This window comes from Calidris pugnax, unplaced genomic scaffold (genome assembly GCF_001431845.1).
Source record: "Calidris pugnax isolate Ruff unplaced genomic scaffold, ASM143184v1 scaffold171, whole genome shotgun sequence".
Classification (NCBI taxonomy): Eukaryota; Metazoa; Chordata; class Aves; order Charadriiformes; family Scolopacidae; genus Calidris; species Calidris pugnax.
In genome coordinates, this window is record NW_015091064.1 from 5,481,936 (window position 1) to 5,494,798 (window position 12,863).

At 36.6% G+C, this 12,863-nt stretch overlaps 1 protein-coding gene across 1 annotated transcript in view; it reads left to right on the top strand.

The window, feature by feature from the left end:
• GREB1 (growth regulation by estrogen in breast cancer 1) overlaps window positions 1-12,863 on the top strand; it is an 86,866-nt gene that overhangs the window by 40,952 nt on the left and 33,051 nt on the right. Inside the window, exons 4-10 of the mRNA XM_014956757.1 lie at window positions 173-349; window positions 6,664-6,846; window positions 7,166-7,309; window positions 8,580-8,705; window positions 10,785-10,907; window positions 12,053-12,190; window positions 12,481-12,666. Coding sequence (XP_014812243.1) covers window positions 173-349; window positions 6,664-6,846; window positions 7,166-7,309; window positions 8,580-8,705; window positions 10,785-10,907; window positions 12,053-12,190; window positions 12,481-12,666 — 1,077 coding nt within the window. The remainder of the gene's footprint in view (window positions 1-172; window positions 350-6,663; window positions 6,847-7,165; window positions 7,310-8,579; window positions 8,706-10,784; window positions 10,908-12,052; window positions 12,191-12,480; window positions 12,667-12,863) is intronic.

Here is a 12,863-nt window from a genome sequence, read left to right on the forward strand (position 1 = left end):
TGGCTGGCCCAAAGACAGGGAAGAAAATTATCTCTTAGTTTGCCCTTGACCTTAGAGGATACAACTTTATTTTTCATTAAAAATATAGGAAGTCTTTTAATGAAGGCAATTGTAAGTATTAAACAAAAATATCTTGTCAACTTAAAAATTCATTGAATTGATTTTTTTCTAGGTTTCTGCCAGGCTGGTAAAGATTTGAGACTGGTTTCAATTTCCAATGAACATATTGAGGTACCAGCAGGGTTTTTACTTGTGGGTGCAAAGTCACCAAATTTACCTGATCACCTTTTAGTGTGCGCTGTGGATAAAAGATTCCTGCCAGATGACAACGGGCGCAATGCCCTGTTGGGTAAGTGTCTGTGATTGCACTAAGTGGATGCTTCTGTGGACTGCAATTAATAACTAATCTTTTTTTTGCAGAGTGAGTTCAGCAGATCTTATTTCCGTTCCACGTCTACAGTAACGCTCGCTGGTGATGCACAAGATAACAACTCAGAGCTGGCTGTGTTTGCTTTGGAAAGATACAGAGTGAGCCAGTTCATTAGAAATGCTTCATCACCTTCTATCCGTTAGTCCAAGGCTAAAGTCAGTGTCCGATCAGTTTTTGTCCTGGTTGCTGGAACTGCACATCTGGTAACTGGACCAGTTGAACTGCTGCCTGTCTCTCTTTCAGCTTTCCAAATACTAACATGGACAGCCTGTAGGGCTGTCAAGTGGAACTTTCAGGCTACTATAAACATGTAGTTTGATGATAGTTTGGACTACAAAAATTTGTGGGCTTTTTGATTTATCTCTTTGAGATAGGGATAATATTGTCCACTGTGCTTGAACAATAGCATGGGTTCTGGATCCTAACTGGATCCAACTTGTAAGTTGAAACTTTTCCTATATGTGTAATCAAGTAATACTGTGTGCTTGAATAATACTGTTTGTAGGATACTCTTGATTTCTTGCTTCTAATCTGTTTAAAAGTCTAATTTCTGGCATAAAACTCGCCTTATTATAGTATTTCTGGTGGCCATTAGCCTAATCCAAATCCACTCAAATAGGGATGATCTGCAATTGTGAATGAATGAACTGAATATTAACATTATTAAAATGGAATAGTTTTTCTACTGGGACAAATGACATATAATCAGATGGAGAACTCTTTTCAATCAGGCACTCTCAGGTTCTTATGCGCTATTTTCTTAGTTAGTTAACCAAAAAATATATCTGTGTACCAGTCCAAGCTTTAAACAGCAAAAAGGAAATACTTAGCATGTCTTTTAACTGTTTTCTTTTACAAATACTGAGGGATATGATGCGAACTCAGTTGTTATCTCAGTTTGAGCAACTCTTCAAGGCATTTGTGTTGACAGTGTAGTGTGAAGGTGCATAATGTAATTCTATGTACAGTAATTTCTTTCCTCATGTGATCTTGCAGAGTTGGATTGGTCACAGTACATTTGACCAGTGATTGTAAAAGAATTAAGAGGGCTGTAAATCACCCACGTGTTGTCATTTTAAAGATAAAGACAGGAATGTTGTACCACTCAAGTCATTCACTGCTAGCACTATTAACAGCTTAAGCTCCTTAGGCTGTTAGCAGAGAGGAAGTAGTGTATTTGTTAATTACATGCTAAACAAGAACAGAAAAAGACAACAGGAACATAACTGGGAGGTTTTTGTGCTGCGTGCATCCTAAGCTTGCTTATTTAATACATTTTACTTTCCTGAAACTGTTTAAATGCCTACTTTTGCCTGCTATACACTTCAACACCAGTGAATCACATTCTTTTGCAAATAATTTTAGTAATGTTTTCAAATGACTTTATGTATTCTATAACAAGCTTAAATATGAAAGAGCTTACATACTTTAAGATCCAAAGGCTTAATCTGAAAGCTATCTAATGAAAAACCACGCTATATCTTATTGACATGAAGACAGCACAGTATTTGTACAATAGATCATGCTGTAGATAGAAATGATTGTATGATTCTGGTTTTCAGACATTGATGCAAGTCAAATCAGGGTAAGTAAAATTAGAAGCAGACATGAAGAGTCTCATGGTTTCAGATACATAGTGAAATAAAAGACAGAAGCACCCTTGCTTTAAATTTTCTGTCTAATACTATAACACAGTGACTTCTCTCTTGGCACAGATTGAAGTTAAAAACATTTTGTGTGAAGAAGGGAAGCTCTTTTTATTGTCTTGCTTTTAAAGAGAAGGTAGAAGGCGTATTTTTGGTATTCTGAGTTTAGGCTGTTCTTCAAATATGTTGGCCTTTTGAAACAAGGTGGAAAGTGGTCCCTTCAATCCTTTCTAAGTTTAGAGGTTAACTGAATTGGATTCATTTTGAATAGAAATGAGCTGTCATCATAAGTCAGAGTATATCCCACATTTTTGGTAACGCTTATTGGTGATATAGGCACAACACTTGTAACCCTTCAACTCCATTGTTTTTTCACTTAGTTTCATGCTTTTTCTCTTAATATACTGTGTTTTTGTAAGGCGGCTGTTACTCAGTACTGTAGATTTTTTCCAGAAGAATTTATTTAAAAGGAAAAAGACGCTAATTAATTAACCCAATAGTTTCCTGATTTCTTATAGTCCATGTTTGTGAAGATGCCTGTGGAGTGTACAAAAATTCCAGAAGAAAACAGGAAATGTCTTATTATTTTCTGGGCCTGCTTTTGACTTATGGTCTTGTTCCCATTAGGGGCACGTGCCAATTTATTGATTATGCTAGTGAGTTGTCCCACCGTCAAGTCATATATGCTTGTGATTTGAATAATTTCTGGAGGTTGTTTTGTTTCTTTGTTTTTACAAGTAACGTATTATTCCATAGAAAAAAATCCCATTTTCTGGAAAATAGTATATTTTTGGCAAGCAAAAAGTTCTCTTTGCCTGAGCATGTACCTCATACACTTCTGTTAATCAAGTTAGATCACAGGTTTAACTACTTTTAACTAACATACCATTTCCAAAGGTTGTTTCTCTTTTGGCTCTTTTCTCCCAGTTCTCATTCTTAAGGAGAGTCCCTCATGACAAACAAAGCAGCTATTCACCCATCATTTTCCTTTCCAAAAGACCAAACAGCTGCCCACCTTCTTAGCAGGGAATAAGTAATCTTTTTTTCGGTGGGTCTCTGAGGTCAGAATGATGGAGGAAAAGATTAGTTTCCTTGCATTGTAAGCTGCGTGTAAGATTGAAACATTGTAGTAAATTACTGTGCCTGCTTCTGTTAAAACGTACAATGTTCTGTTGGGCTTTTGTAGTAGTAGTGAGTTTCTGTCCGGTGGAGCTCTCCACCATGACTGTATTGATTTCATTTATTTTTTAAATTTAGGATTTCAGTCTTCAAATGGGGTGGTACGAAGCAGTAGGGAAAAGTGTGGAGCATTGTCAGTGTCTGTGTGCTTTTTCTTGTGCGTAGGACCGAAAAGAAGAAATACTTTGGCTGAAAAGTTGAAAATATAATAATTCTTTGTCTTAAGCAAGCTGCCAACTTTCCACAAAAATATTAACATTAATTAAAAGGCTGTTATTCATTTAAAAGAGAAACAGGAAGAAAATTTTCTGCCAATTTATGAAATATTAGATGGATATCCTTCCATCCTGAAGTCCTCTCTTTAACCTTAGCATGAGCTCACTGTTGATCCAAAGGAACCATTTCCCCAGTGAGGTCAGGTTTCATAATGTTTTAGTCTAAGGTCCTTCTTCTGACCATAAGGTCCCTACTGTGGAAGAGCTTTTTAAATTATGAGCAATTGATCTTTGTGATGTGAGCAAATTCAAGCAAATGCACATGATAAAATTCCAGATACGATCAAATACCTTCTGATTAAACAATCTTCATAAGGTAATAGCCTTCAGTTGCTGCTGAACTGGGTTGGATATGAACTGGTGACCTAAAGGTGAAAGGCTTTTAGCCTCTAAACTCCAGGCATTGATTTCTAATTCTCTTGTGAAATCAATCCCATGACATAGATATATTGAGTCACCTTATGGCTGCCCCAACTCCCCTGACCTTTGTCCTCTCTATAATGTATGGAAGAATATTTAATGCAGCTTGTTTATGAAATGAGCTGTCCCCTCCATCAGCTGCTGCCTCGGGCCATGGCACGTGAACAGGGAGGGCATGCCTCCAGAGAAAGGAGGAGGATTAATATTTGGGTTCTTCATGTTCCTTAGTTTGCTACATAAAAAGTGCTATAAGTGAGGCTGGCAGAGCCCTGAAATCTCTAAGGTTTGAAATGCATTTTATTGCGTTGGAATTATAAGATCATGCTGTGTTGTGTCTGTGATGTCAGAGAGAAGCAATGGCTGTCATCAAAGAGAGTGTCAGTCAATGAATGGGATGAAAAATGGCGTTGGTGGGAGCTTGCAAGAGAGGACTCTTAATCTGACTCAGAGGAGTGGGGAAGCTTGAGGTGAAAGATGACAGTTTGACGTAAAAGGAAAATTAAAAAATAAACTTCTAAAACGTTCTTCAAGGACATTTCACAACAAGTGGACAATTCAGATGTGTTCAATTCTGACTAGGCGTCACCTCTATGCCATATGTGGTGTAAACTAACTTTCCAGTAGACCTCACAGAGTTAAAAATAGGTGGTTAGGTCAAAATGTTATTTCAAGTAGAAGTTATTGCTAAATCTGGTTTAGGTAGATGATGATTTACAAGAGTTACCAATAATGACCGATCCAAAGTCCACATGAAAAGATTTTATGTCTACTGTCCAACTCCTGTTGAACAAATATTTCTACCTGTGGCTTTGGCAAGTTGCAGGTTGCTCTCAGGAAGATGATAAAACCTAAAAAGTGTACAGGTACTTCTATTTTACTTTTGGAAATGATCCCTCTTGCTTGTATTTGAAAACCCGTATGGGCTTCTAAGTGGCAACCAGGCAAAAATTGCAATGCTGCTGGTCATGCTCAGTGTGCTGCCAAAGGTAGGGGAAGTTTTCATTTACTCCCAGGAGCATTTTTTATTATTTCTTAATCTGCATAAAATGCATGCAAACTCTACAGCTTTTGCCACATCCGTTCTAATTTTGTTTCCTTTTGTTGTTGCTTTTATTGCAGCTACTGAAGGCTCTGTGATGTTAGACAGATGCTTTTGTGCTGACTGATATAACACAGAAGATTCTGCAGAGTCATGACTTGTCCTGATTTTATGAGTCATAATGACCTTTATCATCCTACCAGCCAGGATCAGAGAGATAATAGGCAGCTTTCAGTAGTTGTTAGCCACTTGTTCCCATGGATACCAGACCAATTTCCACACGAACTTAGGTTTTTAATACATTCTTCTGAGCCATTTGAAAACTAATGAAAGCACTTGGGTTATAAACCACACAACAGGTGTTTACAAAGCATTATATTTCAGTGCTTGTATTTTATAGAAGGAAAAAAGTATTGACCATTAATTTGAAAACTTAATTCATTTGAAATATGTCATTGAAATAACAATTTTCATAAATGGCTCTTAATTTTATCTACCATATTACTGATCCTTTACTCTATTCATTTCCAATGTTATGTGACATATATTTCCTTTATTTTTTCCATCTTCCAATTCATTGAACGTACCCTTACCATTTAAATTCCTGTGATGATGACATATAAAAACGTTCATTAGATATGATTAAAATAAATGGTCATTTATAGGGAACAGAGAGAAGATTTCCATGGGGAAGATTATCTTCTAATTGCACACTATGGGATTTCTTTGTGGATAAGAAGTATTTTCAGACAGTTGCATTGGTCTGATGCAAGATGAAAAATTCTCAGGAAATACTTTGGAAAATGGACAAAAAAAAGGTTGTTTAAGAATGAAAGGCAGACAGTTAGCTGTGCAAGGAATGGCCTTTATTTGCGGTGATAATGACATCACTGCCCCGAGCCCCTCTTTGAGGCTCAAACTGTGTATCTGGGAATGAGAGGAAATGGCAGTATCCCTGGAAATGCCCCATCAGGCCTGAGTACAATAACCCTCTTTAGGTGCAGGGACTATGCCTCTGTCCTGTCTATAAAGTTGCAGCCGCTTTGTTTCCGTAATGATAAATAGTTTAAACTGCTGTGAAGTGCTAACACAGTCCAGCCATAATTTGAGAAAGCTACTGAAAGCTAACACCACAGGAAGGCTTTAGTATTTTTTCCCCTCTAAAAAAGCTTCTGTAGTAGGAACTTGGTACATAAATATACTTACATCTAATTAAATATAATAGATTAAATATACTCAATTTCTCGAGACTTAATTGTATGCTTAATTTCAAGGAAAGCTGAAACAGAAGGGAACCATGTACTCTCTATGCTGTTGAATTGGGCTGGGGTTAAGCATGTGATTCAGTAATATTCAGTCAGAAACTTCTTGGTCTAATGGTTCACAGGTAGGTAATAAATAGGAATTGTGATCTTTTTCTGGTGAGAGAGAATGAAAAATGTGGCCTATTTTAATTGTTCTGTAGATGTGGGGCTCTGGTTTTGCAATCTGGTAGCCGAAGTCCTATACAGTGGACTTGATGTAATACTTGTTTTGGAGGATAATGTTAATATAAAGTTCACTCTGTGAAAAAAAATACAAATACAGCTTTTCTCCAGGAAAGAGTTGTGTTTGGATGCTATTAATAGCAACCCACCTATCTCATTGGATCATGTGTATTGTGTATTTTATCAGGCTTCTCTGGCAATTGTGTTGGCTGTGGCAAGAAGGGTTTCTGCTACTTTACAGAATTCTCAAATCACATTAATCTTAAACTGACCACTCAGCCCAAGAAACAGAAACACTTAAAGTATTATCTGGTGAGGAATGCCCAGGGAGCTCTGACCAAAGGATCTGTAATCTGCTGGAAAGGGGCAGGTAAGATAATGAAGCTGTCTTCCTCAAGCTCTGGTTTCCATCATCCAAGCTTAACTATCACAGGGACTGGCGTCTGTGTAAAACCTAAGACAAATCAGTTGAAAGAGAGACTCTTTAAAGCTAGGTGATTACTAGAGCAGCTGTAAAGAGCAATTACCTGATCTAATACAAGGATGGCGTGTCTGAAGACATCAGTCCCTCCCTTCCAAGTGCCCTAGCCTCTAAGTAATTCACGTGTGAAATTATCAAATCAAATATGCAGAGAAAAAGCAAATGCCACTTTTGTCTCAGGGGATAAAAAGTTTCTTTTTTTGTTCAGAGCTCAGAGGCCGGCCGTCTTCATCCAGCACCTGCTCAAGCACGTTGTTCCAGCTGCCAGAAAGCTCGGGCCTGTCGGGAAGCACCTCAAGTGAGCCGGTCCCAGCAGCAAACCCGAGTGCTCCAGCTGGGACACAGCAAACAGGTACCACTCAGAAGAAAAACACGCTGGGTTCCCACCTACTCTTACTCTTCTGGACATGAGTATTTGTCTGTGCTCATGTGACTGGAAAGCCAAGCAATCATACTTTGAAGGCTTCTTGCTGTCCATTTTCCCCCCTCAGCTTTATGTGTAAATGGTTAACAAATAATAAAATGGGTGTTCTGCAGCTTGCTCATAGCTAAGGCAAACCAAAGTTTCTTTTAAAAGCCATTATTTCAAAGGTTGCTGAGGATAGGTACTACATTCCTCCGGCTGTTGCTTGTTCGGTCACAGGTGACAAATGTTAAAGGAACCAGCATCATTTCAGATTTTTCTTCTGATCTAGTCTATTTTATGTTATGACCAGAATCTTCTTTGTTGGGCATCAGCCTAAAAACTTCTGAAATTTTTCTTTTGCTGAGAAAAGTGGCTTTAATATTAAAAAACAAACTAATGATCAGTATCTGTAACTTTTTTTTGTACTAATAATTTCTTCTGATACACTTAGTTTTCCATTAGCTTGACATAAATGAACAGTGATGGATGACAGAGGCTAGAGTGATCTCTCTGAGCTTCTTCATAATGAAAACAGCTCTTTAGTGTCTTGTGACTGTTACAGAGATTCACACGGGAGAACTGAGGCACATCTGTTGGTGGTTATATTCTCTCTGTGAGATAGAAGCCTGTTAAACAGTTGTGATCTGGAATACTGATACCCCTCCAGAACAATTCATTAATCTCTTTAGAATAGCAAGCAGATTGGCATTTTTTTGTCAGGTGTTACATATATTAAAAAGCTACATTAATTACAAGCATACTTGAGAAAAACTCTCTGTTTAATGCAACATAATTAAAAATAATCTTGGAAAGAGGATGTCAAATTGGAATGGAGGAGATTTTTAGTAAATTTTAAACAACCTCTCTCACTCTTTTTCCTAGTTCTTGAGTAAACTTCATGTAAGAGCAAGGGTCCACCTGCAAAGAAGCTAAAGGATCTGATATATGTATTTAATTGCAGAACTGGATTTTGCCCAGGCACTTAATTGTAATCAGACAGCAATAATCTGGTATGAGATCAGAAATGGCTTTGTTTTATTCACGTTGCATTCTCTCTAAGCAGATCCTCAAGGGTCTATTAAAGATCAAGTGATCAGTTTATTATACCGCCTGGGGATCTTGACCTAGAATTTTTTTTGTAATGTATTTAATTTAATGTAATGTATGTAATTTAATGTATTTAATTAAATGTAAATACTTTGTTTTTCCCTGCCAGCTGCAGCCATGGATCACATCCCTTCAACAGCAGTGTTCAGCTCAGCAGTTTATAATGGCAAGGAATCACCTAAACAACAGCTGGTCAAAAATAACCTGTCTGCTTTGACAAGACCTTCGGTGTTAGGTATTTGTATGGATTTGTTGTTTAATAACCCTAAACTCTATATTCCATGTGTATCATAGAAGCATCGAACATATGGTATCATGATCATAATTTCTGTATGAATAGGAGTTACTGTTTCCTTCTTACCATAACACTTTTTTTCTGTGTTAATTTTCAGGAAAAAAAAATTGTTTATATGTTTTAAGCCACAGCTTTGTTACAGTTCAGAGTATCAACTGGAAGTTTTTCATTATATTTATAGTTCATTCAAATAACAGAAGTACAGACTAGATTCTGAATCCAGGTTCCTAAGGATTGTGTCTGTATCAATCTCACCAATGGGTTTTGTGAAGTGAATTAAGAAAGATTTATAAGTAATCACTCATAGGATGATGCCTACATTGCAATTCACCTTAGGATGAAACACTAGACTTTGACAGCTGGCTCCAAATTTAAGAAACTGTCCTCACTGCACCATTATTATCACAATTTCTGTTAATTGTTTTCTGTCACAAACTGTATTCTGTGTGCCTGGCTTGTTTAAGCAAAAGAGTTATCTTCACAATGGCTAGAAACATGTTATAGCTCTATTTTAGAATAAGTCTTCCTAAGTTTCCCTGCTGGCATCACAGCCAAATTCTTTTTCTCTGCCCATTCAGGTTCTTGCAACAACATATTCTTGCCAATTAATTTCAGATGGATTACTTTCACATATCAACATATCTGAAGGAAAGAGTATGGCATTTTCAAAAAATTCCTTGTGTTGCTCTAACTATATTGTGACTTTTGTCACAACTGTACGCCAGGAAAGGAGTAGAACAAATGGCTAAATGCTGCCCTCGCCTGGTTAAAGTTTAAAGGACAAAGTCATCGAGAACCTGTACGTAAGGTTCTTCTGCAAGTGAGCAATCTTATTCTAGATCTGAAGACTTCAGGTTTATTTTTAATTTTAATATCTTTTGCAAAACGAAAAGTCCCCTTTTTATAAAGTTCTTAATCTGTCTTGAATTTTATGTGGGACTAACCATTCTGCCAGGAGATGTAGCCCTGCCAGCGTGATGTAGTGTTACATCTGTATAGTCCAAAAATAGAAATAGCTCAGTCCTGCAAGATTCTGAGCAATTCCTAGAGGACCATTGGCTCTCAATTATTAGAAATACTTGATGTTAGTGGAAGCTTATCATTCTAGGAGTTTGCAGGAGTGCACAAGATGAGTCAAGAAATTAATGAAAGAAGATTCAAGTAACTAGTCATCAGGAGCTCCTAGAAAAGCTGTGAGAAAGATATGTTTTTATAGACAAACATGTTGGAGGTGCATGTGGATAGGAGGAAAGTGCAGAAGTAATTTGCTTGGATTTAGTATGGAACAACATAAAATCAAAGATGCAAGAAGTGGCAAAAATCCTGTAAATGGGAAAACTGTTTAAAAGAACTCACATCTGTAACCAGCAAGAAGTGGCAAAAATCCTGTATATGGGAAAACTGTTTAAAAGAACTCACATCTTTATTAATATTATCCTGAAACCATCGAGAATTTTATTTTGCAATAATTTACATAAAAAACTGTGTCGTGTTCAGAAATAAAAGGAGCAAAAAGTGTTGACTTTAAAATAATAGCACTTACAAGCATTCGTAATAACTGTGTCATGTGTTCAGAAATAAAATGAGCAAAAAGTGTTGACTTCAAAAATAATAGCACTTACAAGCATTCGTAATACATCTCATTCTTACTATGTTATTCTTAGTACAGAGTAAGCATTGCTATAAGATAAGTGATGCCTACCTAGATAATTAAGAGTTCTCTGGATCAGAAAGTTCCCACAAATCTAAGTAGGACATAGCCAAGGAAAAAAAAAAAAACATAAAAACATATATTCATGGAATTGACTCTGTCTTCCACAGTACTTAATGCACACATTCGAAATCTAAGTAGGAGATAGCCAAGGAAAAAAAAAACATAAAAAAATATATTCATGGAATTGACCCTGTCTTCCACAGTACTTAATGCACACATTCAATCTATCAAAACATATGGAATTTCCATGTAAAAACTGAATACATTTTATTCTAACAGTGTCCTGAACTATTACTGTCATTCAGGTACTTTGACAAATTCAGGGCCTCCAAAAAAGCGCCATAAAGGTTGGTCACCAGAATCTCCATCATCTACTGAAACTTGGAACTTGCAGTTCAACCCACAGGCTCCAAACAGAATTAAAAATGGTAAGTTATGCCCAAGGTAATGAGAACATTTGTTTTGTTATTCAGAGAACAATGAGGGAAAAGAGGCAATATCCTAAAGACCCATTCAGATTTGCATTTGAGTTTAGAAGGGTGTTTGATACCAACACGTTTACTTACATTTAGGTGCTTCATTTCCATTGATTTTTTTGAAGCTCTGAGCTTAACTGTCATTAGGATCCAATCATCCAGTCATTATTAATAAATCCCAACAGGTTCCTGTGTCCATTTTCAGACACTGAAACACCTTTGCGATATTAAAATTAGTGTCATAACTAAGGTGAAGGTACCATCCATTGGTTCAGTTATTTGTCACAGTGTTCTGGGCACTTGGAATGCAGATTTGCATTCGAGGTTTGAAAGGTGTTTGATACCAACACGTTTACTTACATTTAGGTGCTTCATTTCCATTGATTTTTTTGAAGCTCTGAGCTTAACTGTCATTAGGATCCAATCATCCAGTCATTATTAATAAATCCCAACAGGTTCCTGTGTCCATTTTCAGACACTGAAACACCTTTGCGATATTAAAATTAGTGTCATAACTAAGGTGAAGGTACCATCCATTGGTTCAGTTATTTGTCACAGTGTTCTGGGCACTTGGATTTTATAGTCTAGATACAGGTTAGAGTACTATGCAGTGAAATAAACCCACTTGCCCCAAAATGTTTTAATATGCTGCTGTTTAAATTAAAAATTCTGTAAAGAAGTTATGATTGAGCGAACATTGAATCTTAATTTTTTCTTTCTTGCTACAGCAAGAAAACCTGTTTAGAAGCAGTGAAACTAAATATATCATACAGACCACACAAATTGTAACTATTTGTGCATTGATATCACATAAATCTCTGTGTTCTTGCATTCATACCAGGAACTGTTTGCTTCTAAACATTTCAAAATCTTTAGATGCGTGTGTGAGGTTCAAGGTTGCAACAATATAATTAGTCCTTCAAGAAAGTTACCATAATGGTATGGGTTGTGGTAACAGCTCATGAAATGTCTAATGTAACCATAAAAAGCATTTAATACTGATACCAAATGTGGGTGTAAGATGATGTCGAATAACTTTTTTTTTGAGGAAATCATTATTAGACCTGACTCCAGCAATAATATGTCTAAAATCTTAGATGGAGGAAGCTTATCATCGTTACCGCATTCTGCGTTGGTGGGGCCAGCCTCATCTCCGATGGTGGGCTCAGGAGAACCCGTCTCAGTTCCTGACAACTTGCTGAAAATCTGTAAAGCAAAGCCAGTTATTTTTAAAGGTAAAAACCCCAACCCCCCAACAAGACCTTAAATCTTTTTTGTAAGAGATATAAAGATACATCCTACAGCTAAACACTGCTAAAACTGTCAATTTTAAAAGGTTTACTATTAAAACTGTTTAAAGCATACATGGGAAGCTTAAATATTAGTTGTAAGAGATATAAAGATATGTCCTACAGCTAAACACTGTAGCTGTCAATTTTAAAAGATTTGCTATTAAAACTGTTTAAAGCATACATGGGAAATTATGAAATTAATGTGATGTGTACAAACATTGTTTATTTTGTAGGTCATGGAAACTTCCCATATCTTTGTGGGAACATTAACGATGTGATAGTGAGCCCTTTGTTGTACACCTGTTACAGAAATTCACAGTCTTTATCTAGAGCATATGAACAATATGGTGCCTCCACCATCCAGCCTATTTCAGAAGAAATGCAGCTCTTACTGACTGTCTACTACCTTGTTCAACTAGGTAAGTTTATTTTACATCCAGATAGACTGCAATGAATATATTACACACCAGCAAAGGAGAAAGGAAGTATTAGGGCAGGACAATATTAAATATCAGTTCAGGACATGTGATGTCAAACAGTTTTGTTTGTTTGGTGGTAATGAAACAAAACCTAAATAATTAGTTCTTGAAGACCAGACAGTTTGAAGTATAGTCAT